Source organism: Pleurotus ostreatus (genome assembly GCF_014466165.1).
Source record: "Pleurotus ostreatus strain PC9 chromosome Unknown scaffold_4, whole genome shotgun sequence".
In the NCBI taxonomy this organism is placed as follows: Eukaryota; Fungi; Basidiomycota; class Agaricomycetes; order Agaricales; family Pleurotaceae; genus Pleurotus; species Pleurotus ostreatus.
Window position 1 is genome coordinate 2,493,709 of NW_023503159.1, and position 25,935 is coordinate 2,519,643.

The 25,935-nt window shown below is 50.6% G+C and overlaps 8 protein-coding genes across 8 annotated transcripts; 5 read left to right on the plus strand and 3 right to left on the minus strand.

Moving 5' to 3' along the window:
* Window positions 1-800: 800 nt before the first annotated feature.
* Window positions 801-1,790, plus strand: PC9H_006673 (uncharacterized protein; the record flags this gene model as incomplete). The annotated part of the gene is made up of 1 exon (XM_036776217.1): window positions 801-1,790. One exon carries the CDS (start codon window positions 801-803, stop codon window positions 1,788-1,790), a length of 990 nt encoding a protein of 329 aa, XP_036632236.1.
* Window positions 1,791-1,919: 129 nt separating this feature from the next.
* On the minus strand, window positions 1,920-4,507 carry PC9H_006674 (uncharacterized protein; the record flags this gene model as incomplete). The annotated part of the gene is made up of 17 exons (XM_036776218.1): window positions 1,920-2,183; window positions 2,248-2,281; window positions 2,343-2,411; window positions 2,460-2,469; window positions 2,529-2,548; window positions 2,599-2,708; window positions 3,044-3,140; window positions 3,182-3,438; window positions 3,499-3,557; window positions 3,618-3,646; window positions 3,698-3,764; window positions 3,819-3,882; window positions 3,909-3,989; window positions 4,038-4,127; window positions 4,178-4,184; window positions 4,245-4,263; window positions 4,318-4,507. The coding sequence occupies 17 exons, from the start codon at window positions 4,505-4,507 to the stop codon at window positions 1,920-1,922; spliced, it is 1,467 nt and encodes a 488-aa protein (XP_036632237.1).
* A 4,768-nt stretch (window positions 4,508-9,275) lies between these two features.
* On the plus strand, window positions 9,276-12,744 carry PC9H_006675 (uncharacterized protein; the record flags this gene model as incomplete). The annotated part of the gene is made up of 5 exons (XM_036776219.1): window positions 9,276-9,538; window positions 9,844-10,194; window positions 10,246-10,464; window positions 10,518-10,772; window positions 10,836-12,744. 5 exons carry the CDS (start codon window positions 9,276-9,278, stop codon window positions 12,742-12,744), a joined length of 2,997 nt encoding a protein of 998 aa, XP_036632238.1.
* A 2,264-nt stretch (window positions 12,745-15,008) lies between these two features.
* Window positions 15,009-16,864, plus strand: PC9H_006676 (uncharacterized protein; the record flags this gene model as incomplete). The annotated part of the gene is made up of 9 exons (XM_036776220.1): window positions 15,009-15,193; window positions 15,252-15,338; window positions 15,391-15,497; window positions 15,551-15,792; window positions 15,843-16,085; window positions 16,137-16,334; window positions 16,388-16,475; window positions 16,526-16,663; window positions 16,722-16,864. 9 exons carry the CDS (start codon window positions 15,009-15,011, stop codon window positions 16,862-16,864), a joined length of 1,431 nt encoding a protein of 476 aa, XP_036632239.1.
* A 298-nt stretch (window positions 16,865-17,162) lies between these two features.
* Window positions 17,163-18,749, minus strand: PC9H_006677 (uncharacterized protein; the record flags this gene model as incomplete). Its single annotated transcript, XM_036776221.1, has 4 exons — window positions 17,163-17,651; window positions 17,698-18,115; window positions 18,169-18,421; window positions 18,476-18,749. 4 exons carry the CDS (start codon window positions 18,747-18,749, stop codon window positions 17,163-17,165), a joined length of 1,434 nt encoding a protein of 477 aa, XP_036632240.1.
* A 2,083-nt stretch (window positions 18,750-20,832) lies between these two features.
* On the minus strand, window positions 20,833-21,417 carry PC9H_006678 (uncharacterized protein; the record flags this gene model as incomplete). The annotated part of the gene is made up of 2 exons (XM_036776222.1): window positions 20,833-21,104; window positions 21,168-21,417. 2 exons carry the CDS (start codon window positions 21,415-21,417, stop codon window positions 20,833-20,835), a joined length of 522 nt encoding a protein of 173 aa, XP_036632241.1.
* Window positions 21,418-22,288: 871 nt separating this feature from the next.
* On the plus strand, window positions 22,289-23,358 carry PC9H_006679 (uncharacterized protein; the record flags this gene model as incomplete). The annotated part of the gene is made up of 3 exons (XM_036776223.1): window positions 22,289-22,562; window positions 22,621-22,891; window positions 22,950-23,358. 3 exons carry the CDS (start codon window positions 22,289-22,291, stop codon window positions 23,356-23,358), a joined length of 954 nt encoding a protein of 317 aa, XP_036632242.1.
* A 244-nt stretch (window positions 23,359-23,602) lies between these two features.
* PC9H_006680 (uncharacterized protein) lies at window positions 23,603-25,839 on the plus strand (the record flags this gene model as incomplete). The annotated part of the gene is made up of 8 exons (XM_036776224.1): window positions 23,603-23,653; window positions 23,770-23,972; window positions 24,023-24,133; window positions 24,268-24,359; window positions 24,416-24,521; window positions 24,633-24,817; window positions 24,874-25,455; window positions 25,547-25,839. 8 exons carry the CDS (start codon window positions 23,603-23,605, stop codon window positions 25,837-25,839), a joined length of 1,623 nt encoding a protein of 540 aa, XP_036632243.1.
* Between the last annotated feature and the right edge of the window lie 96 nt (window positions 25,840-25,935).

Consider the following 25,935-nt stretch of genomic DNA (forward strand, 5'->3'; position numbering starts at 1 on the left):
TTGCAAGCAAATGATTGATGGACACGATGCCGTCATCCATAATGAAAAGGTTGCGGTAATTCATCAGATAAACCGGCTACTAAGGGCCATCCTGGCACACATGCACCTTCCATCTATTTTCAACGCGGAGGCGCCAATATAGGCCCGATGCTGGAATGAGTGAACAAGAAGCTGTGATCACGGAGATGATCATGCGAGTGGTCGATATTCAAACTGAAGAAAGGGCTGATATTGTTGGTTGGTAGGTCTCCGGCTAGATCGATTCGTATGGGGTAGGTAGATTGACCAAGCCGAGATCATGGCCCACCCCTGAGCTTGAACTCAAGAAACCAGCGCAACGTAGAGCTTTGAAGGGGACCAGAAACATTTAGGCCGTGGGACTTGTGATCTAGGCCCCTAGACAGATTTAGGAGGCATGCCATATTAACTTTACATCGTGTTCACAATGAGGACCATCAATGGAAGACATCGAATTTCAAGGGAGATTCCACGTACAGAAGTACGGTTAGCCTACTGCTATTATAAAGAAGCGGCCCAGCGTAAGATACTCAAAGTTAACGATAATTATCAAAGGGCAATGGCACATAAAATGGATGCCCAAAATCCAAGTATATATACCAATGAATCTCTTAATATATCTGACACGAAGAGCTTATATAGACGCACAAGTTCCCACTGCTGCGGTACGGTAATCCGATTGCGAGTTAAGAAGAGACTGCTGAGAGGTACTGGTCATTCACTTACATTCATTCAACTCACCGAGTAAATCCCAGACTTCAAATTTGGCTAGGCATCACCCAATGGTAACAATCAACTCACCGCGCGACTTGGACTCACTCGACAAGTCATACGCTGATTACCCGTTCAACGACATGGACGCCAACGTCATACTGCGATCAAATGATAACGTTGATTTCCGCGTACATGGCCTTCTGCTCTCGATGAGCTCGCGTTACTTTCGAGACATCTTGCGCCTAGATCAACCAAGCCATATACAGTCGTTCCAACATGAGACCAGGGACGGTGCAGACGTCATTACCGTTGACGACGACAACATTACTCTGCGAAAGCTCCTAGCTTACTGCTACCCCCACAGCATGGTGAATGAGCCAATATTCGATCAGGCGGAGGGCTTGTACGAAGTCCGTCGAGCGGCCGAGAAATACGGGATGGATGGCGTTGAGAAGAAGCTTCGCATGGTGTTACGCGAGCCACGCTTCATGGAGAAGATGCCGCTGAAGTCGTTCGCGTTGGCGGTACACCATCACTTACCAGAGGAAGCCGCTCTGGCTGCTAAGGAAACATTGGGGCTTCCGTTGGTGGAGCGCGAGTATGTGGAGGAATTGGAGTTGATAACAGGGGGCACTATGCATCGACTCCAGGCCTACCACCTCCAATGCAGCAAAATAGCTCATAGCATCGCTAGCGACCTCTCCTGGGTCGACCGAGATGATTACACATGGTTCACTTGTGTTGAATGCGTGGGGTTGCGATCAAGCAGCTCCTACGTGACGATCTCTGGGAATCGGCGGATGCTGGTCGTATCGAAATGGATGGCTGATTATTTGGCTAAGGCAGATGTAGCAGTAACGGAACGGCCTATCGGGAGGACAGTGTCATGTCCCGAGCTCATGAGAGCTACGCTCGAGAAGGCGAGCCAGTGTCGAGGATGCGGCCCGAAGGCTTGTTCAGAATTGAGGCAGTTCAGCCGGAAATTCGCAGCTGCGGTCGATCTTGCCATCTCCAAGGTAAAGCACCCATCATTCCTAAAGATCCTGCAACGGTACTAACTATGGAGATGCGACGTCAAGGTGGAGATGAAGCTGCGCTTCCGCTAGAAATGCCCACGCACGTGCTCTTATATCCAATGAACCGTTCTTAGTAGTAAATGCATTCTTAAGACATAAAATTCCCTACTCTTACAAAGTGTAGCGATATCCACTCCAACTATCGCCTTTGTCTCTCTTCGCCTCGTCCACCGTCGGGTAAATCCCATTCTTTTCGTTTACAGGCCCATCGGTATTCGTGTCTCCGATGATCTCGTTACGCTCGCCACGATCGCGCCGTTCATTCTCAGCTTTGAGTAGCACGCGGTAGATCACAGAGAACACAATCCCAAAGCCAATGTACATGAGCACTAGGCCATGGCCGAGGCGGTACCATGGCTTGTCGACATCGCGATACTACATGGGTGAGAAGAGTACGTTAACGGAGGGGAGGACAAGATTAATTGTCGAGGATGCGTACTACGTTAGAGCTGACAGCTCCATTGATGTTCCCGCTGCCGACGAAGATAGTTAGGGGGCGAAAGGGGTCGAGGGAGCAACAAGAATAGAACTCACAAACTGATGGTCATGGCAAGAGAGACGCTTCGCTTGTAAGACCCTTCGACATTGTTCGAAACCCACGCACTACAAAGGATGAGCACATGTTTCTAATGAACAACGGTGGGTGCTCACATAGTATTGGCTAGAGTGCACAATCAAACCGTCAACTAATCGTCGATCTCACCAGGAAAAGTAACGTACGGATTACAGGGTATATCCCACTATCCGGCAGTTAAAATTACGCACCTAAAGACTAGAATACTAAACTCACCATGTAGCCAAGTATACGGCGAAGTAAGATAACGCGGCATTCTGAGAAGCGATAAGGATGATGTAGCCGGCACCCCCTATCTCGCGCACGATGTGTGAATGACAGTAGAACTAGAAGAATAACGGCTACAAACCAAGGCACAAGAAGCCGCTAAAATGATTCGCCGTTAAACATAGATGCATGGGAACATTTCGCTGGAGGGCTTACATATTGAGAAGACCGCGATGGCCCCATCTATCGGCAGCAAAGCCAACACAGCAGGTCACTATGCAGGCGAAGACATATACTGGGACCGTAAGGAGGTTGGCTGGTGTGGCCTGGTACCCTGGAGTTGACATTACCCTTGAGTGAGGAAGGATGAAAAGATACACCGCGCGATAACCATACCTAGCTATATCTCCACGTCAGTATCGAAGCTAACCTGAGAACAGTGCAGTATAAATACCTGATTGATGATGCTGGGCAAGAATAGCGAGAACGCGTACAGAGGCATATCACTTCCGGCGTAGACCATCACTTTAACGGAGGCATTGACGGATGTACTACATGAAGATAAGACGCGAAACACTCACTTGAAACCCACGTCTTCCAATCCAGAAGACTCTGCCAGATGTACTTCCAGCGAAGTTTCTCCCCAGCGGCACTGAACTGGTCGTCCCCTTGCAGCCGGCGTACGACGACCGTGCGTTCAGCCTCTGAGAGGAACTTCGCGGTGTCGGGGAAGTCCTGGATAATCCAGAAAGACACAATGCCTGCGACGACGGTGGCTAGGCCTTCTAAAATAAATATCCACGCCCACGCTGGTTTGCCCCCGATGCCTTCCATGTTGGATATAGCTGCCTGAAAGGGTGAAGCATAATCATGAACGACTAATCATCGCACATTGAGGGTCGCGCGTACTGCAAGCAAACCACCGAAAGCACCCGATACTGTCGCGGCTGAGAAGAATAGGGCGGCACCTATAATACGTGGTCCAGTTATTCGCGACCCATTTGATCTTGTAGCTACTTGAAACTTACGCAAGCCGAATTCAGATCGCTTGTACCAACTATCCAACTTCATTAGAAGTGCAACAACACAGGCAAACGAACATACATACCAGGAAAGATAATAATTCACGCCTGGAAACAGACCAGCCTCGAACACTCCCAACATCCACCGCATGCCTGAAATCGATGATCAGAATGCGGCATGATCGAAGTACGCTGAGGCTTCCTTACCCAGGAGACCTCCGTAGTTATGGACGAGACCTTGTACAGTCTTTCCGACCGCTGTCAGATCTAGCTGTGGAGCACATTAGAGAAACGTACCATCATGATGCCCCACAGGAACATGAGTGCTGACAACCATATAGATGGGCGCAATCGCTTCAGGAAAACATTGGAGGGAACCTAAATGGAGGGTGAGTAACGTCATTGGGAAGGAATCACATTACTTACTTCGAATATTGCGTAAGAGAAGAAGAATATTGTAAGAGAGAGCAGGTATTGTGTATCGTTCAAGTGGAGATCATCTTTCAAGTGATACAACTGTATGTCAAGTGTAAGCAAGAAGCTGTAGATGCTATCTTTTTGCGGACCTTTGCACTACATGTTCATTGATTGCTTAGCGATCAAACCTTTAGTAAAGTAATATTGGACGCTCACTTTCCGATTGAAGTTCGATCTAATAGTAATGGTCAGGGCCTCGTAGGTGGCGTAGAATCGACAAGTCGCTCACCAAGGAAACTGAGTAGATACAAAAAAGACAACCATGGAATGAGACGGAGGTCTATTTTCCTCATGAGCTTGCGCTCGTCCACTCCACTCGTATCGACATGAGCGTTGTAAATCGGTGTTCTCTTCAGTTCCTCAACCCGGACAGAGGCTTCCTTGTCTAACGTCGACGCAGATGATCGTTTATCAGCCATTTCGTGCGCAGGAAAGACGGTTGACAATGGACAGGCTCAGATGAAAAGAGATGAGGAGGAAATGAGCTCCAACCGGCATAATTCGCCGCCAGCTCGACGAACTTGTATATCAATCCTAGCCGGCTTTGCGGCACGCATTCTTGGTACGTAGCGTAATGAAGGTGCATCCGGACACGTGAAGAGATGGCAGGTCCTCATTTAGCACACAATAATACACGGTGAGGGTGGATGGGGTCACTGCTTGGAGATAAGTACGTCGGGGAGGTCATCTTGAGTCAGAACTTGAGGGGCCACAAAGGCAAAAGATTTGACACAGCTGGAGTACGTGTAGGTATTACGCTCCAGTAATCATTGGGCATAGAGCAAAGTTCGTTCTCGCCAGTACGCGGAGGAGATATGATAGGGCGATTAGGCCTTGTAAGCACCTGAATGGGGATTTGTCGAGCGATCAAACCGGCAGGACGACTGGGGTACTGGCAAGGGGTATTTGATCGCGGGTCAATGGCCCCAAAATTCTACGAGTCGTCTTCGTCGCAAGATATGATATCAAAGTACATCCAGCAAATACGAGTCGGCCACCAGCCACGCGGTGAGTGGGCCAGCGAGGGTTTCATTGTAACCAGCCTCAAAATACATCGTTTTCTATGAAATCTGATGCGCTGGAAGATGCCCCACATGGAGGTTGTCTTCTAAGTATAGCGTCGGCCAGGAATAGTGTGGCCGTAGGGTGGATGATCATATTTCCCTCGAATGTGAGAGCGAAGCGGAGTAGAATTGTTTGCCGTCCCCAATCAATTTGCGGGGTGAACGGCGCCAGTGGCATCGCGCCCAATGAACGATGGAGGATGACAAGGTTGTTTTCTTCTTTTCGGGATGAGGAACACAAGCGCCGAACAGGCGCTTGTACTCCCCCTAAGCAACTCAGGAGTCAGGAGTCAGCAGGCTATGAAGCCTTCTCCGCCGTTCGACTTGGCCAAATAGTGTCAAGACAATATTCGCATGCAGTTGTGCGGTACGTGCCTATACTCCTACATCAACGACCGCAGCATCATTGAATCCAAGAGAGGCGGCTTAAAGTTGAGACGCGAAGAGAGGAGAGACGGTCGACGAATTTTCGTGCCCCAGGTGCCGCTGTCCATCCTTGGAGCAGGGGGCCAAGGGTGTACTTACTCGATCACAATCGATTCGGGAAGAATTTCACTATGGAACTTGCAAGTAACGACGATCCAGGGAGTACTTTCGAGGTGATCGATAGATCCATCACGCAATTATGGCAAACGACCAAGCGAACGCAAAGTCGTGCGTCGGTCCGACATTTTAGGTAGTGCCTGGTCCCCTTCGAATGGAAAATGCGCAGGAGTCCGCGACGATGAGGATGTCATCGTCGGAGAAGGACCCTTGGTTTCTTGTGCAGGATCATGCAGATGGGGTCGGAGGACGACATGCAAACGCGCCTCATGGTGAATGCATTCAGATGTTGTACAAGGATACAACCAAAAACAGGACAACATGAACTGGCAGGGTGTAGACTGATGTAGAAGCTTGAAGAACTCCGTACAATTTGGGGTGCATTGTAGGTAAGTAGTCATAGCAGAAGGGAGAATACACGCCCTTTGCCTCAAGGTACACCCAGATGAAAGGGTGAACAACGTTCTCTCGGGCTGTCCAATGGCAGCTGGTTTGCAGAAGGACGCTGTTGCGCGATTTCTACTTATCGCGATTGGCAAATCCGAGAGAACCCAACGGGAGGATCATGGTCCGTCAATAGCCCAATGCGTCCTAGACTAGGTCCAATCGTCCCACGAAATATGGCGGCGCGTCCGTGGACAAGATGGACCTGATACAGAGAAAGGGTGTAATGCAATACAGTTTACTGTTTGTTGGCAGATGGGCGCGCGGTGGAGGCTCTGGGTGGCGTTAGAAGCTAGCTGTACGTATGATAGCGTATGATCCATTATGATCAAATGATTCCCAGACGATGTGGTGAGGGCGACAGAATTATACATACCGACGCCGAGTGGACAAGCCCCGGGCGCCGGCGGTGGGTGCTTTGTTTGTTGTCCATAGTAAGTCTGACATATGTGGTGTCTCCGAGGGAACCTATTTCCCCTGTGAGTACCATGTCAGTGGTGGTCTGGGAAATGAAGGGAAATGAATACCATGGAAGTCACATGAATGTGAAGGAATAGAATGCGGGGTAATTACCCCAGAAGGAATGTGGGGAACCGGGAGAGTAGAGCACTACGCACTCATCCATTAATACAACGTGGGGGAGTGTGGGAGGTCGTAGTCGTGGCGAGTGTCATATCCCAGGTGTTCGCAAAGGGATTGAGGCGCTGTTGCATCTGAGCGTGACTCAGGCATACCTACAACACTAACCAGCCCATACTAGTTTCATGCGTGCGTGGAGGCAATGTGATTCGGATCTGTTTATCACTTCACCGCTCAGCAGTGATGTGCTACTAAAAGCACCGAGCGTAGCTATACTTGCTGCGGGAAGTTGCGGAAGCAGTTTAGGTTTGGCCTAACGGAGACCCAGTGGGTGTGCACGCGCCCAACTAGCATAACGACCCGGGGATGTGGACGGCCGATCTTGCTTTGTCGGGGTAAGCCCTGTGTCGTCAACGGAGTATAATCACTGTGCGAGCCAAGTGCGAGCGGAAGTGAGTTACACGTCGAAAGCATGATAAATTCGGAAATCAGCGACATCCTTCCGTAGCTCATAACCTACGTATCACGAACTCAGCTAGCAACCCGGACGGCGCACATACACTGGGGAGAAGTACCCACAATAAGCAAGGCCGTCGGCGAACCCACGCGCAGTCTAAGTGACATTCAAGTCCGCGTAGTTGGTTATCGTAAGTGATGCGGAACATAGGCACTACGCGACGTCTGAATCTGAACCAAGTGCTTGGTTGATGTCGCCATCACCGAAGAAACGCGTAGGATACGTGTGCTTTCCTCGTCCGGAGAAATGAAGTGCTTCCAAGCGCATGATCGTTGCTCGAGCCTCGCTGTATATATACTGATGATTGTTGTTTGAACTTTGATTAACTATAAGTTGTCGTGTGGGGTTCCGGAGGGCGATTGCCATGGCTTGGCTTTCAACGTGCCTCATTAAGCTTAGGATTATGCTTTAGGTAACGGCAGCCTGGCGGAAGAGCGAAAGATCCACGGCCCATGTTTGCTGAGACTTCGGAAGAATGGATTCGTGTCAAGTAACCAGGTGGACATACTGTTTAATCGGCGGATGGAACTTGTTGTATGAATGATTCATTGTCTCTGGAACTTGAACAGCCTGAATGCAGGATGTTGTTGAATCTTGTGAACGGACTACGGAGGGTGAGAGATTGCTGGTAGATGACACGATGATCCGACTCCGAAGTTTACGAGGCCGAGACGAGGGCCGGTACGCGCCTGAGTCTGTCCTAGACTGCCACTTCGACTACTTTGCCGACGAAATGAGCTCGCTAGATGGTCGGGGCACGGAAGGTACACGGAATACGGGAGGCTGTTTGACAAACTGCGTCATAGTACAGTGGATCGACGTTAAAGTTAAGGTGTATAAGGCCCACACCCAGCAGATTACAGACTAGAAGTGCCGAGTCGAGTGCTAGGCCAGGCTTGCTGCATGGACTGCACACGAGCAATAATATGGAGAGTATGAGTATGAGCCGCGGTTATGAGCCTGGGTGGGGGCGCCGTGGAGGTCAAATGAGGGGGAGTATCTGGATTAAAAATGCAGGCACAATTCGCATTTGGACTGTTTTCCGCCACCCGCTATCCCAGGAGATCTTCGCGGTCGCAATGCACCCGCGTGGAGACCTTTTGCCCTATAGGAGACATGTTTCTGGGAATACACAATAGATTAGGCGATCACTGGCAATTTAGCTTGTAGGACATGGGAAGGAAGAGACAGTGTGTACCGAATAATCTGAAATGGTGACACACGCTCGGAGACAGCTGGCGTGGAAGATACAGGTTGGTTGCCGAAAGGCCAACGTGAGCTGCTATAATTTGCAGCGCACTGAGTGCGGTCATACTCACGAAGTTGCGAGTTCTTGCGCCGGAGTCGAAGAATCCCTAGGGGCTATTTGATCAGGCCAGGGGGCGCATGGCATGCAGTAGTATCGGTGCCAGACATTGCCCGGCCAATTGGCACTTTGATGATCGCAGTCCAGAATTAGTGATGATCAAGGCGGCCAGAATTGAAAATTGCCCTCAAAACGGGCGATCTGATTGGCTGCGGGACGGAAGGAATGGGCGGGGAGCCTTATTGTGGTGCCTCTGCACCAGAACCCCAGACAATGTGTTTTTTTGCTCTCCTCTCAATGGCAAAGCTGGGGCCGGCGGGGACTCTGTGGCGAACTGTCAGACATGTGAACATGTTTTGTCACGGTACCAGCTAGGAAGTAGACAAGGCCGTCACGACCGTGGTTTAGTAGGAGATTTGGAAGATCCATGAAAGCGGCATGCTGTATTGAGCTGGTGTAGGCTTCTATGTTGAGCGTCTCTGTGGTCCGGTGAGATAGCACGGAGCTTGCTGAGAGAAAGACGGCGGAACATGAAATCGGCAGTCTTGTTCTGGACGGGCGATATACTGTGCTCGACCCACAATGCAACCGGGCCGAACACTCGGAGGACGCCGGGGTTTGAATATAACGTGACCAGTCCGTCGCCCTTGCGCGAGATTTCTCCGTTTGCCTGCTTATATTATTCTTTCTTCTTTACCAGTCATTTTCCTCATTTTACTTTTACTCCCTCCCTAATGGCAAATTATCTGCCTGTTTTGCTCGTTTCTGTCTCGACAAACGCAATTCCGGACGACTCGAGCTTATCTACGCTGCCCACCGCCCAGGTCGACTATCTCTCGCACGAATGGCAGGAGGAGGACGTCTGGAAATCATGGAGGAATATGACAAAGCAGAAGAAGGAGATTGCAAACGGGGTCAGGCTAGAGAACGCCAGCTGGAGGACCTGGTGGAAGCAGCGGAACAAGTTAAAGACCGTCACGCCAGAGACTCTCAATTGGTGCGTCCTTGTCCTGTCGCTGACCGTGTGGCGGACTCACCCCAGCGAAAATTCAGGTTGAAGGACTCAGATGTTACATGGCTTTATGGCCCGCTGCACACAGCGGTCGACTGGTTTCCCCCCTCACGCCCACCGCCCTGCTCTTCCAACGCCGACGCCGATTCCCACCCCAATGCCAACTCCCCACAACCGACCCCCCTTGATCTCGAATCCCCTTCTTTGAACCCAAAGCACAAGCCAATCCTCAAGCACAGAAGTATCAGCGAGCTGCTAACCAGCGATCTACCTGCGAGTCCCCTTTTCAGCCCTGCGGAAAGCGAAGAAGAGGACAACGGACAGTCGGAACCCAGTCTGCAGCATCTCGCAGTCAACGATTTCACCGACAACGATGCTTTGGCAGATCCGGATTCGTTCCCCCATGCAACCCTTTCACGACCACGGCTCATGCATACGAAATCTGACACGCACGTCACGCGTTGGGGGCCGAGTAGGGCATTCAGGAAGGATTCTCCCCCTCGATTTGTGTCAAACAGCCTGAACACTGGCGACGGTGCCGACAGTGAGGCGGTATCGGCGACATCGCAATCACCAAGTGGCTCAGGCTCGCATGCTGAAGGGTCTGATACGCCCCTGCACCATTCAGGCAATGCGACTGGGTAAATTCTCCGCTGAGATCGCGCATTGTATCAACCTAACTCTATTCATAGCTCTCACCCACATGTTGCTATTCCCTTCGCTCGGTATGATGAACCCCAGAGTGCTCTCTCAACGGCAAGCGGCACTGGCTTCCATCAGAAGAAAAAGCACATTAGCTTCAACACATATGTCGAGCAATGCATTGCTATTGATAAACCGAAGAGTGAGAGTCCACGACCGTTTGAAAGGACAGGAAGTATATACGGGCATGGCTGGGAATATGACGAAGGGTGTGTGCTTCCCTCGCTTATTTCCTAGTGCAGCTAACGATCAATGTTTTTAGTTACGACGAAGACGATGAGGACGGTTTCTCGGGAGTCTGCGCCATTGAAAGTGATAGCGACAGCGACTACAACCCCGATGACCGACGCATCTATGACACGAGCGAGTCTGCCATTGATGATGAGGACGAAGACGAGGAAGACGAAGATATCCTACATATACGGACACCATCTCCGAAATACAACCCTATTCGGTCAACATCCAAATCTTCCGTCCGCTCTTCGACGTCTGTGGACACGAATGCCTCTATATCCACGTCAGTTTCCAACTCTACCGCCTCCACGTCCTCCTCATCTTCCTCATCCTCTACTTCCCGAAGAATACCGAGACGAAATTCGGCTCCTACGCGACGAAGAGCCAGTTTAGGCTTGCCGACTGGGCCAGCTCTTTTTGATTCGCATCAGCGCCTTCACGCTGCCCCCATGATTCGAGGAACGTCAGACAGTAGCTCGACGTCTGGCCCGAGCGAGAAACAACTAGGCAAAGATCGCGAACATCCAATCCATGTGACAATCGCACCCATCGCGCCCACGTTTCTGAAGACGTCAAGTCTCGGCGAGGAGGAATCCGTAGAAGAAGGATATCCTTGGAGTGGGTTTGGGTTCGATAACGATTTCGGGTACGGATGTGATCCGTTTGGCTGGGGTTCCATGCATGGAGGAAGGGTTGCTGGTGGTGGGCAGGTACCTGAGAATGGCAGCACTGGAGCGTGGTCGGCACCCGGGGCAGGTGGGAATATGAAACGGACGCAGCAAGAAGATGGGTATATCCCCCGAGCGGTGCGTGCTGAAACACCTGTGGAACTCGTTTACGCGCCGCGTGTTGGTAACGGATACAACGTGCGCTACGAGAACCCGGAGATCGTGCACAGGGAGGACGTGAACGCCGACAGCGCTCCCTCGCCCCGCCGGAGAGCGCAATTCAGCGTGGGCGATCCGGACGATCTTGTCGAGGACTATCAAAGTCCACCGGAGTTAGTGGGCAGGGTCACTGTAACCCCCGCCTCACCCACTCATTCTCCATCATCATCAGTCACTCTATCCGCAACAAGTCGAGTCTACACTAACGATAACGGCGTCCCTACTCCTCCTGCGATACAAGTCGGCGGCAATGGTGTTGACGGAGATGATCCATATGATTATTTCGGTGGACCAGATCTTGGCGAGGACTTCTCTTCTACTTCCTCCGGGCGAAGGTGGACGAAGAAGCCACAACCACCGCAGAAAGTCGCTCCACCTGAAGAAGATGAAAGAGGAAGAGAACGCGAACGTTCGCGATCGAGGTCAAGGTCGAACTCGCGGTCGAATTCGGCATCACTATCTGTGTCGAGATCGAGATCGCGGTCACGGACGCCTTCCCCTTCACTTGTATCGGCGAACACGAGTTCATCGACCTCTCCTGAACAGACGCTGAACGCGCGTCAGAATAAGTCGCCGTCAGCCTCGCCTGGGATATCACCGGTGAATTTGCCAAAGCGGTCGGGCTCGTTCGAGCTGCGTCAGACGTCGCCACCTGCTATGCTGTCGCCACCGCTACGAGGACGATCAATAGGTGGTGCGGGTAGCGGCGAGTCGAGAGGTCGATCAATTACACGAACGCCATCGTCTTCATTCAGCGATCGGGAACGGTCGAGCTGTCAAAGCTCTCCAATAGGCAGCTCGTCCCCAGAGGGATCTTCGATAGGTCTCTCTGGTACAGCCATTTACGGTGTTTATGCTAATGGACGAGTAGGCGTGGAACGTGATAGAGATGCGAAGGGTACAGAGAGGCAGAGAGGACGTCCTCGCATAGGGAGGAATTTGAGCTCGAGTACGAGCGTCAGCCCCGTTGACTCTAGTGCAAGGGACGCAGGCACACCGTCGCTCGTCGAAGCGGCTCTAGCCGCCGCCGCTTCGTCGGCGTCCTCTGCTGGACCCTCGCCTTCTACTCTGAAGGAGTTCAACTCCGCACAGTCCGGGTTATGGCCAAAAGCTTCGACATCATCATCTTCGTCCTCGTCTTCGACCATCTCCGAGGCCAGCTCTGTCGCGACAGTAAAGCCTCCGACATCCGACCAAACCGTTTCGGTACCCATTCCATCAGCATCCCAAGGGATGGTGCCCAAGGAGCAAGGTTGTTCGGAGTCAGATCGAAGCGCCGTAGAGCTTGAGGGCCCGACGACCCTTGGTAGAGCTGCAGGAATGTTGTCGTCATATCTTGCACTTTGGCCTGCCGCAGGCACCGCTTAAACTCGAATGCAAAGTCCCTCAATTCCCCCGTTATTCCCGCACCATTTCACCAACCGGGTCGTGTCCCTCCGTAACGAAGCTCGTTGTCTCCCGACTTCAGTCTTCCAACAATCGACGGCACTGATGTACATCCGAACGACCGATACGACATTTTAACTTCTTTTTCCATCTTCGGTTGGGTTCGAATAATTGGCCCACTGTCCGCGATCTTGTGTATGCGGCGCGTCTGATGTTTTGCTCCGCTCGGTGACCTTGAATCGCGCCACGACTACCTCACTGAACATTCCTCGGCGCTTGCGTACCCCAGCAATCGTCTAATGGTTTTCATCCGATATATGTTAAGCTTTTTCTTGGTTCTTCAGACGGCTTCTGGCATTGGCCACGAAGGCTGCGTCTGGTTGAATAATGTGTAAAATCACATTTCCCGGCATTCCATCATACTATATACCAGCTCAGATGCAAATCTAAATGCTACCGCTTTTTTCGCTGTTCATTACCATTCTGCAGACGTTTTATCCATATTCTGATTGTTATCCTTCGCATTCTGCAATAGACACTGATACCTGTTTTCTTCTTTGTACTTAGACCACATGTATATTGCGTAGTCTCAATCCTGCTTGTTTGTACACGAAGGCGAAAGGCTTGCAACGGAAGTCTTGGCAATCATTTACGTTCTGGTTTGGTTCTGGGGGAACAGACCCGTTGAAAGTGAGTACTGTCAGCTCAGTCGATTGCTGATTGCGCTGATGTAGCCTCAACAAACAGGAAAAATAATTCATCTGCCTAACGTACATGGTGACTGTACGCTGGAGTCTAGAGTCTCTTGACGGCGCAGTAAACAAGCTTAGCCTGTGGGTAGTGTCGTACGGTTCTACTTCCCAGAGTCTTTTTTGATCCAACGATACAGTGAAACCGCGAGACAGCCATCTAGGCCTAGTTCATAGTAACCTTGAACTCATTTTGACCGCCACCGGGCGTACATCCTCCGCCCTCTTTCTGTTATCGTATTGGCTCATCTAAGGTACAATGATGAACCTAATTCGGGCACCAGTAATCATGGTGCAGCAAAGCTATGTCAGCCTCGGCCAGTCGGCATCGAATAAGCCCTACGACCGAATCAATTTGAAAGAGCCGTCATCCTTATAAACTGCAAGACAATATGTTTTCTGTTCTCCCTCATCCACAGTGCATGTGTCGTCGCAACGATAGCTTTTCTCTGTTCGCACGGGCCCCGCCTCCCTCCTTGATAACGACGGCCCTACTGGTACTGGGCTATACATACCTGGGGTGGATTGATTCATCCATCCGATAACCTCTTCATTTAGTAAGCTTTACTCGCTGGGGCCATAGAATTCTTGGGCTGAAGCTCTGGTCCAGGTAGTCGCCACACAACCCCCTCAGGTGACAATCATCTTTCCTGCCTTGTACCGGTGCCGCGTTGTACATTACCGGCACTCGATGGTAAATGCGTGATTCTTCGATGGTCGGTATTCAATAAATGAGGGTGCGCGACATTTCTGCCCTTATTAGCCATGAATTCATCCGCTATGTCAGGGTACAGGCATCGGTAAGTCCAAAGCACCGTCCTTGGCTACTCCAAAAAAAAAAGACACTAGTCTTTCGCGGGGCATATACTGCATGACCCCTCCTCAATGCGACGAAGGTTCAGAGATCGGTGCGTGCTGAGTGGTGCATTCTACATATTCGAAGTGTCTGACTGGTCCTGCCAAGATGTTTTATTAGCATCCGAGGAGCATACCGGTGACCCGTCTGAGGCCACGGCATTCCGACCTTCTGTGGATGAGAAACCTGCATAACAGACTCTGAAGCTTGAAATTTGACCACGGCGGTGCACCAAAGCATAACTCAGAAGTCAAGCGCGGTTCAAGCTTCGAGGTTAGATACAGATCCAAAGCACACGAACACCACATCCGCATATTGTTCGACCGTCTGCCTGTTCGTCTCTGCAACATCTGAAATCGCCTCCTATATCTCGGTTATGGTGGCATCCGGTTGAACATGATCGCCTTTTCTAGTCAATGCCTCAGCCAAGATAATGATAGAAACCTTTGCCCGCGTGCCTGGCTCGATCAGAGATTCAACAACTACCGCTTCCCTGCATGAGTCCCACAGTCCCACACCCGCGTCTAAGGTATGTTCAGAGTTGGAGTTCCCCACATCTGGACTATTTAACTTCCCCACATCTGGAGGATATTCTTTCGTGCTCCCCGCATTCCTCGTACCCAGCGCACCTCCAGCTCACTATGTCGCTCTCAGAAAAGGGCTCGGACGATGTTATTGAACACTACGAGAAGGGGCAGCACGTTGATCCCGAAGTCAATGAAGACCCAGCGTTCGCAAAGAGGACTCTGCGTCGCGTAGACTCCAACCTCCTCCCCATCCTAGCCATCCTTTACTCCATTTCGTTAATCGATCGCGTCAATATCTCGTGAGTATCTGTGGCTTCCTTAATGACATAGAAAGATTGAACCGACACCCCCTCACAGGAACGCGTACGTTGCAGGCATGGCCCAGGACCTCCAACTCCAGATTGGGTCCCGTTACTCGATAGCGACGTTGATCTTCTTCGTCCCGTATGCTCTCTTTCTTGGTCGCCCCTCAACTTGTCTTTGACACTTGGATTAGTTATATCCTCTTCGAGCTCCCCTCCAACGTGTTGATTCGCAAAGCTGGTGCAGCTCGCTGGATTGGTAGCATCACTACTTTGTGGGGGATTGTTATGATTGGCATGGGTCGGGACCGCATCTTGTCGAGCCTCTACTCAGTTTACTGACGCTCACCGTAGGGTTCGTTAAGACGTGGTGGGAACTCGTTATCTGCCGCGCCTTACTTGGCGTCCTCGAGGCTGGATTCTTCCCCGCTTGCACATACATCATCAGTACATGGTATGTTCGCAGGGAAATCCAAAAGCGCATGACGGGTTTCTATGTCCTGTCTATTATGATCTCGGGCTTCTCTTCTGCCATCGCTGGCGGTATTTCCGAGATGGCCGGCATTGCTGACCTCGGTGGCTGGCAATGGATTTTCGTGGGCATCCTTTCTCGTGCACAAGTCTCGCAGGACTGACATTGTGTTAGATCCTCCTGGGCTTGGCAACCGTTGTTGCGGGTGTGTGCGCCTTCATTTTTGTCCAAGACTTCCCGGACAAGAACAAGTTTCTGAGCGCCGAGCAAACGAAGTGGATCCTTGCGCGCATCGACAAGGACCGCTCCGACGCCGAGTATGACCATTGGTCGATGTCCAAATTCTGGGCGTACATGGCAGATATCCACTTGTGGTCGTTCGCTCTCATGTTCGGAGCTGCTTGCACGACTACCTATGTAAGTAGATCCTCCCTCTCGTCTTCACAATTTATTTTCATCTCCACAAAGGCATTCGCGTACTTCCTCCCCATTATTCTCGTTCAAGGAATGGGTTACACTACATTGGCTGCCCAGCTATTGACCGCACCACCATACGTCTTTGCCGCCATATTCTCCTTTTCGTTAGCGTGGATGAGTGACAAGTACATGCTCCGCGCGCCGTTCCTCATCTTCCAAGCAATCATAGCCATCATCGGATTGACTTTGGTACGATTATATCCCTCGTTTCACCGCAGTTCATAACCCATTGCACCGTTCAGACCGCGTTTCACACTAACAATGGCGTGCGATACTTCGGTGTCTTCTTGGGTATCGCTGGTGGTTCCGCTAATGTCCCAGCCATCCTTGGTAAGTTGCTGTACTTGTACCCTATCAAAGCCTGCGCCAACATGTGTTAGGCTACATGCAAAACAACGTCGCTGGATACTCTAAGCGTGCCTTTACCTCGGCCATTACCATTGGTGGAGGAGGCATCGGTGGAATTATAGCTTCAACTGTTTTCCGCTCAGAGGATGCCCCCGGTTACAGACCTGGACGTAAGTGCTCCCTGACATTTTCTTGGTCATCCTTCGTTAACGCACTCCTAAATGTCAGTCTGGGTCACCATTGGCTCACAGCTCGTTATTATCTCGACCACGTGTGCCCTCACTGTGTACTATTACTTCAAGAACAAGGCCGTTCGCGAAGGTCGTGCAGCTCCTATCGAGGGTCGCCCAGGGTTCTTTCATATGTATTAAGCATCGCGGAGTTGTTCTTCTATTCGTTCGTCATCAAGTTCCCTATATAATAACCAATCATCGAATCAACCATCTTGCATAGTAGATGCCACCAGCTGCCTGCAAATGTCTATGAACATCATTTCATATCAATTATCCCAACAATATATACTACAAATTAACGTCGGATGTTTGTCTTTGGAGGCTCACGTCTTTAAGTGAGCCTCCAAAGACAGAAATGTTGCTACATAAGGCGTTGCAAACTAACCTGCAGATGAAAAATATCATTCGTACGAAGGGGGAGGCATTACTACAGACATTATGGCTTCGTGCTGCGTCTGAAGATCTGACAGGGCCTCTCTGATTTCTGCGAGCTCGTGATGCGGCCTTCTATCAGAAGACGAAGACGACGGAACAGATGTGTTTGATTCCATGCGAGCATGTCGAATAGGCCTGCTTCTGTGATTCGCACTTCGAGATGGCGATGACTGTTCTGATTCAACAGGAATCTGAGTGTGCCGAGAAGAGCCTTCCGAAGGTGCGGATTGGGAAGGGTCGCTTTCTGCAATATGAACCCGCCTTCTTCGCTCCTCGGGAACCACGCCTCTGGGGCGGGGCTGCCTTTGGTTTTCGCCTCTGCGACCATTTGCCGGGGGACGTGACCCATCATGGCTAGCACTGCTCGCGGAAGGATCGGAACTCGAATGTTCAGGATGCCTTCTATGCCGACGATGATGGTCCCTTTGGTGGTCTGGAGGGGCTGGGCCAGAGGCTCTGCTGCTAGGATTACTAGTCGATATCGGCGTAGCTAGCGTATCACTTAGTGTGCTGGTTGTGGTATTTGTCAACGTCACTGCCGGGCGAGCTCCTTTTTCGGGTTGGGGATTGATAGGTTGTTGGAGTTTAAATGGGGTGATAGGTTCTGGTTGGGCTCGGGGTCGTGCTCGGCGCCCACCTGATGTTGGCCCGCTCTGTCGTCCCCTTGGCTGACCTCTTGGTCGGTCATCCCCCAATTGCTCCTCCACACGAGACCGACTCATATCCGTCAATGGGAACGGTGTGATCGAAGGGCCCGCCGGGCGTCGGCGCAATCGATGGCGCAGTAGATACAATATAATCCCAAGCCCAGTTATAGCCACTCCACCCAGGACTCCAGCAACGATCGCTGCAGTTTGTTGCAGACTTGCTGTGCTGTTGGACTGCTGATTTGCAGGAGGCGACTCAGTGTCCGGAAGTTGAGCTCGAATAGTTGCGGGCGCATCTATGTCAAGCCTTGATAATGTTGAGCGAAAAGGTAGCGGACGACTTGTGACGAGGGATCTCACGTGTATTGTGCATAGTCAAACAGAATCAACGTGTCGCTGACGTTCGAATCAGCCAGGAGCTGGAAGGTGTGGTTCCCGTTCGGTACGGATGTGTTGGAGTAGACCAGCACGTTGTACTGGAAATCTGACCCGTTTTCGGGTACGTGGATAAAGCGCCCAACCTCCGCGCCATCTAGGAAAAAGGAATAATTGGCCAGCGTCGTGATTCCTGTTAAGTTATTTGCTAGGATGCAGTATACGAACACCGCTGTGCCTGGTGAATGAACAGATCAGCACAATGCGGATTCAGACCGCAAGTAGATCGTACCACTAAAAGGGAAGGATACTGCGCTCCGAGTCTCGTTGGATCGATGAGTATGATCATGCCATGTACGTTGTATAGTCTGGCCTGCGTCCAACTTGAGACAACCATCGCACACAGCTCCTTGCGCCCACCCGAGGAGGGGTGAGAATGAGGGCCGATTTCCGGTAAGTTCGTCTCCAAGCTCGTCATCGATGGTGATATTACGGGGCGCAGCAGCAGCGACAGTAAGAATATAGAGTAGATATATTATGCGAAGGGCATGGTCGAGGAAGGGCATGAGAGCGTCGTCGATGTTCGTGACATAGGATATAGGGACTTCGATGGGCCGGCCACATGAATCGTTCTGACGGAACGTCGTTTATACATAGTTCAGCTGCAGAGTTGATGTGCATCAGGGCAAGGCAATCTAATAACGGAAGATTGATCGTGGTCAGAGGAACATAGTATTGTCCCACCCAATTACAAGGGAAGTAATCGATGTGGCAGTTATGTTCCTCGCAGCTAGACTGATGGTGAATGGACAATTCGGCCATTGTAGGATCGTCTAAGCGACGATGCGAGATTGCAAACGAAACACTCGGTGGACAGGCTGTGACTTCGGTCCCTGGAGAGTTTCAGTGATCGAGCGTTAATGAAAGTGTTGCCAAGCTCACTATGAAGCAAACAAATCAGCCTGTGCCAGCCCTCTTCGAGGAGTTGTTCGAGTCCACTTTGATGATGATGGGTTGTTCTTCATCATAATAAGCTTGATGTCATCAAGGAAGGATGTCAGGACATGTCACGCAGGCGGTCGCCGATGGGAAAGAGTCCGTTAAACGAAGAGCTGTGAAAATGGTATATAGGGCGGCATAGACTTCGGTTCGTTGATAACGCCGTACGAGTGGGTAGCTAATGACTGTGCAAAGTTGCGGCCGCGACTCGCTCAATGAGTCGACTTTATTCTTATTGGTTCTCGAGGTTCGCTACGGGTGTCACAAATGTCGATGGCCTCATGGATCCCTTTGGTGATCAAATGGAAGATTATGATTTCCATTACTGATTGAATTCGTGGAGGAGTGTGGGCAGAGACTCACCCTGCTATTCAGTTGAGGTCCTATTGGAAGCGAAGGTATTCGTGGGGACCACAAGGTCCCTATCAGCGTATTTGCGGTACATGTCGCATAAACTTTCTTGTGAACAGGTTGCCTTGATGTTGAACTGGGCGGCGGAGACTTCGCGGCCGTGGTCAGCAAGATATCACTATGGGTGGGAGAGTTGAATGATGGATCAATGGATCTCAGATGAAGAACAGCTCACGATGAAACAGCGCATCTTTTTCTTGTTGATGTCCGACTTCACATAGCCACCTTGCTTAACTCTGACCTCGATTCACCGATTTGACAATCCTCGAAACACGCTTGCGAAACAAAGCTACGGCTGTAAGGGCGCGAGCGAACTAAAATGGGGTGTAGACATTTAGGTAACGGTCAGAAGAGTGGGTGAAACGCTTACACCGGCGGTAGGTACGCAGGCTGACAATGCGAATATGATATCGCAGCATAAATGGTACTGCCCTACGAGAAAACCATGAGAGCGTTGTTTCGAGACATAGTTCACAATATTTCAGTACGGGCGAGACGCGGTAACAGGCCGTGAGGCGGAGTGAGCCACTGTTCTACTTTTCCTCATCTTCTGTGCGGTGCGTCAGAGTCGATCAACGGCTCAGTTGCCGTGGGCTCCGTCCAGTTTCATTGACGTCCAAGACAAGTCATCAATTGTCGCCATAGACATTTTAAGCGATATATTCAGGTGGCCCTAATAACGAGCGTATTTCCCGTTGCTGCCTGCGAACCTCATCAAGAGAGGACATCACCTGTCCCAACCCATCGTTCAACGTGGAAGTCGTTGTCTGCTGAGGTATAACCTCGCCGGGTGCCGCGTAGGGGGCTTGGTTGAAGGACTCTCTACTGGAAGGAGACGATAGCGCCATTGATTTGGTAGACCTGAGAATGGTGGGGTTTAAAGATGATTGCGTCGCCATAGACTTGGTTGAAGGAAGCCAAGGTTCAACAACGACCGACGCGTTACAACGGCGACGGCGACGGCGCAGGAGTAGTATTACCATGATCGCCATGAAAGCAACGGCTATGCAGGCTACTGTCCCACCGATGATCGCTCCATCAGTGCTTGCTTTTTTATGATTGTCTCCGGAAGCGGAACACTTTGAACAAGGCGATTCGGAAGGTGGACTGGCATTCGCTTGTGAAGATGCCGGGAGCGGAGAGGCGGGTGGGTCGGTGGGTAAGGCTGGGGTTTCAGAAGTAGTAGGAGAACTGTTACAAAACATTAGTCAAATACTGAAGCAAAAGGAGTAGAAGAGCCTACTGAGTTGTAGTATAGACAAGGTAATCAAATAGCATTAGCACAGGCTTTTCGGTAGAGTCGATCAAGACGCTGAAGCGGTGCTCTTTGTCCGGGAGCGTTGTGTTCACGTAAATCGGAACGTTGTAGAAAAAATCCGTGGTATCTTCCACTTCATGTCGGTATTCACCGACAACAACGTCATCTAGGAGGAATTTGTAGTCGGCGAAAGCGTCGAATGGCTTTCCACTGGGCTGGTTGGCAATGACGGCATAGAGATAGACCGCTACGCCTGATCAGACAGGTAGCATCAGCTATTGATGCTGAACAAAGGAAAGTGATGAATGATCCTCACCTGTGAAGTTTACGTGCATTTCCTTGGTGGTTATATCTTGCGTATAATGTGTTGTATCATGCCAAGTGCCGTTGAATAATTTCGAGGTATCGAGTTGTATATACAACGATGGTCCTGGTGACCAGCCGTTCAGATACCGAACACTTGGGGATGCATCATCCACGGTAACGTTGGTCAGGCTCCCCTGAGCGCTAGCTTGTGAGATGAATGTAAAGAACAGCACTGCGCCAAGTCGTAGTGAAGCGAACATATTGGTGGGCCTCGGAAAATCCATGATGAAGCAATCGGGAATCGAATGATCGTGCTACTCTGTACTCACTCAACATTTTAACGCGACCTGAGCAAGACCTGAGGTTTGCTTGAGATGAGTTGATGCGTCAGTTCGGGGCCTCTACTGTCAAATACAATCGGAAGTTTCCTGGCAGTTGTAGTGTGCCTTGTGGTCCGTTGCGAGAGCAATGCGCATCAGGAAGCCAACTCGTAGTGAGTTCTACTTCTTGTCTGACGAAGGAGCCCGCTTCGCGCTTCGGCGGTGATGTCGCTTAAATTCATCGACGGGGAACTCAAGCATCAGGGGAGTCAGGTTGGAATTTTTCAGTTCAGCAGCCAGCGCGAGATTACCATGAAGCTAGGACCAGCAGAGCTCGCATGATGGATGGAAAGAAGGGTACAACGAGAATTGCTAAGCGCCCATGTCAGGGAGGGTCAGCGCTTACAATTCTCAAGTTGATACCTGGCGACTACATAATTTGTTCACTTGCGACCACCACCTCGCAGCAGGGCAGGACTGACTTACGGGAATCAACGATGCCGCTGTGAACTGCGCGTACGTACGTATTTGCATGGCCCAATTCTAACACAAGTCCAACCTACGAAGCCCAGCTGACATTGATTGATCGTTTTAGAGGGGTCCATTGACCCGTTTGGTGGACTAAGTACTAGGCCGCTGGCATACTTCTGCGCACACAGCCAACCATCTTCTCATCAACTCACCATCTAAGTTTCTTGGCTATAAAAACCGACCCCCACTTGGCACCTGTTGATTTCGGAAAAATGGCCCTGACTACTAGAAACAGTCATGGACTCAAGCACATGTACTGTGTACTATCTCTTGCAGCATCATGTTGCTTCTAGCAAAGCTCGTGGCTGCAAGCGTCCTCTTTTGCTTTCTGGCGGGAGGAACGACTGTGGCAGCACTTCGGAATGTCACGATCGACGATCAATTCGGAGATGAACTATCGCGCGTCCGTCCTACGTACTCGCCGACGCTGGGGTGGACGTCTGGTGGCGCAGGAGCTGTGAAGCTGGACACTTCCTTAGTGCACAATGGGACATGGCACGATACCACTCTTTATCCTGGTGGAGAGTCGAAGCGCGTCAACTTTACGTTTACAGGTGCGTAACAGATCACATTGTGTTCTTGGATTCAAGATCGAGGATGGCTACATGACAGGCATTTCGTTGTATGTATACTGCATCATCGCAAACACGCCTCCTGGTCCTCCATTCTTCGACGCGGACGCGGATTACAAATTCCTCATCGACGGTGAGCTCGTCGGAAGGTACACACACGAAGCAGAGCCGAACATCCCAAACTACTTCTACAACACCCCCGTCTACGTCAATACGACCTTGCAAAACAAAGCCCACAATTTTACGCTTCTTGTGGATTCCCCCGCCAAGCCCATTCTGTTATTGTTTGACTATGCCGTTTATACAACGAGGTAAGTTACTTCAGCGTATAATGGCTTGATCGAGAACGATTATCGTGTTGTATTGCAGTGGCGAAGATACTGTTGATTCGTCTGCTACGGAGTCCTCAACGGCGCTGAACCAGCCTACCGAGACGCCCGGCCAGACCGTTTCATCTCGGACACAAGTGAACGTGGGCGTCATCGTCGGCCCCGTGATAGGAGGGATATCCCTTATCACCGTCATCCTCGCCGCCTTCCTCTTTCGTCGCCGGCGAAAAGCGCGGAATGCTCAGGTACTCGAAGTATCGACGCCGAGCCCAAAAGTCATCGAGACCGGGACTCAAGGTAATAGGGGTAGTAGTGAAGCGAGGGATCCGGATCCTGAGCCTGGACCTGAACGTGAGGGAGACTTGGTGCAAGAGATGAGGGAGATGCGCCGAGAATTGCAGCGTCTACGCCAGCAGAGTGCAGGCACGCCTCCCCCGTACGCCGCGTAGTATCGTCCGTTGAATTCACCATGATTATTCATACGGCTGAGCGTTGTCGAGGTAATTCTTCGTTGTTATTAATTTCCATCGCATCAATCTACTGTCAGCTTTGTTTAATGATAGGGAGTAGCTACATGTAGGTATAATCCAACAGGAAAAATATCAGGACACCCCTATTCGGCCCGGCGGGGCCGCCAACCAGGTTGAGTAAACGTCAAGTAGCGAGCTGTTCACCACTACCACCATATCGCCAATGTTCCAAAGTCCATATCCCCCTTACGACCCCATTGACAAATCTGGGCAAGTATGTACTCAACTCCGCATGAACTCATATTCACCGCGAAAATCGTTCTTGTAGCTTTTCGTGAGTAGAACCATTCACTGCCTCGCTCCGCATTGAATGTGCGGGTCAGATACGAGACGGTGGTGAAACGATGGCCCGTAATCATCACAGGCATTATTGATAGACTCTGTCGAATAAACCACGACTTGACGTTGGAGATCCAACAAGCCTTGCAACCTTCAAGCCTGCCCGATGCTCAAGCCAAGATCACGGAAAGCAAAGGCATTATCGAGCAGATCAGTAAACTGAAGTACCATATGGGCAGGGACCACCCTTTGGAGTGAGTGAAAAGCAATGAGGGATACCATCCAAGTCTTTGATCAATGCTAGACCACTGGTAGATGATACAGACCCTATGATCAAGACATATAACGAGGAACTGGAGCTTCTGGCTGCGCAAGGCAAGAACACTTGGTTCACAGCGCCATGGCTGTATGCAGAGTATGATAACTTTACACACAAGCCTCGCGCATAGGCTAATATATGCATATAGGTGCTACCTGTATGTGCTTGATCTCACGCATGTATGCGCTTCTTTGGTGCCTAACATAGATAAGATACTACTTGCTTCGCAGTCTGTTCAGCAAGACGCAGCACTGGAGGGAATTCGATCCATTCTTTTCCCAAAAGATGGATATGTTCAAACAAAGCCGAGTGGCAATCCTCCGTATGTCCGAACAGTCCCGTACACTACGTTGATAATCACCGAATGTGTCTTCTCAGAGCTGGCCAAAACAATGAAAGAGCTCGAGGTGGATCATGATATGATCCAGACAGATCCATCAAAACTTGCTGTCCTATTCAAAGAAATGATCCAGATGTGTCTGTGGTAAGCTTGGTTCACCACCTTTGATGAATGGTGCAAACGAATTCGGGTCTGATAACTCACAGGGGGAACGCAACCGTCAGTCAAGCAACTGATCTTGCACATGTACTAAAGCTTGTTTTCTCAGGATTTGTCACTGCTCACTCATCTGACGCAGTCGGATATCGAGCATTTACAAACCGTAGGAAAGGACGCCCAAACAGCGCGCAAGGAATTCATTCTCCGAGATGACCAAGAGGCGGCATGGAAACATCTTGAGACTCTACATAACAGCCGAATAGATTTCGTCCTAGACAACGGTATGCAAAGTTCTTGAGCACTGTCTCTGGCGGGCTGACTGGCAGCTCCCGTGTAGCCGGATTCGAGGTGAGGCGTCCAACAGACAACCGCAATGCACATGTTTATCTTCCTACACACAGCTCTTCACAGATTTTGTGTTCGCTGACTTCTTGGTCTCGCACACGCCTTTCGTTTCATCAGTCGTCTTTCAGTATGTCCAACCCTCCCGACTCATACAGCAACTTGTCTAATAGTAACCACTCCAGCCCGAAATTAATCCCGTGGTTTGTCTCGGACGTCACACCTCCCGACTTTTCCGTAACTATATCCTCATTACTGGATCCTTCCTTCTTCCCACCTCCCACAGCCGACGAGACCGTCGATCCATCGCTCTACAGCGACCTCTTCCACATGGTCTCCCGGTGGCAGAAATACGTAGATGACGGGACATTCAAGCTTTCTGTTCCCTTGAACACCCCTCTAGGAGCGTTTCGACTTGATAGCACTGACTCCAACTTGGCCAATTTCTGGACCTCGCCGTACCCATATTGGGATATGGAGAGTCGGGCACCATTGCTCTGGAAATCTCTGTCAGAGAGTGGACTGGTGATATTTAAGGTACGACCAGGAACAGAAGACCTATCTACTTTCATTAATCGTAAGGCTGATCTTTGAAGGGTGACCTCAAGTAAGTGTGAAATACGTGATCAGCGTAGTATCTCCGTAACCGCGTATTGACCATGGTCTAGCTATCGCAAGTAGGTTCATCCTCGTATCTTACCGCCAAGCCGCCGTTTTATATAGGGCTTCTGGTAGGCTTACTGGAGATGTCAAGTGGCCTGCTTGGACGCCATTCAATCAAGCGGTTGGCCCTCTTGCTGGGTCATTTCCGCTGCTCAGCCTGAGAACCAACAAAGCAGACGTTGTAGTTGGCGTGGACAAGGACATCGCGCAGCGCTTAGATCAGTCAGACGAGAAATGGAGAGTGAATGGACGGTGTGTTTCCTTTCTGCCAAACGAAGGCAATGCTAAGCTCAGATAGCAGATATGCCCTTATTTCGTTCTTGCCGAAGTCATGATTTTGTTCAATCAACGGCAAACTTCCTCAAGGGCACATTTGGAATGAATGAATGTATAT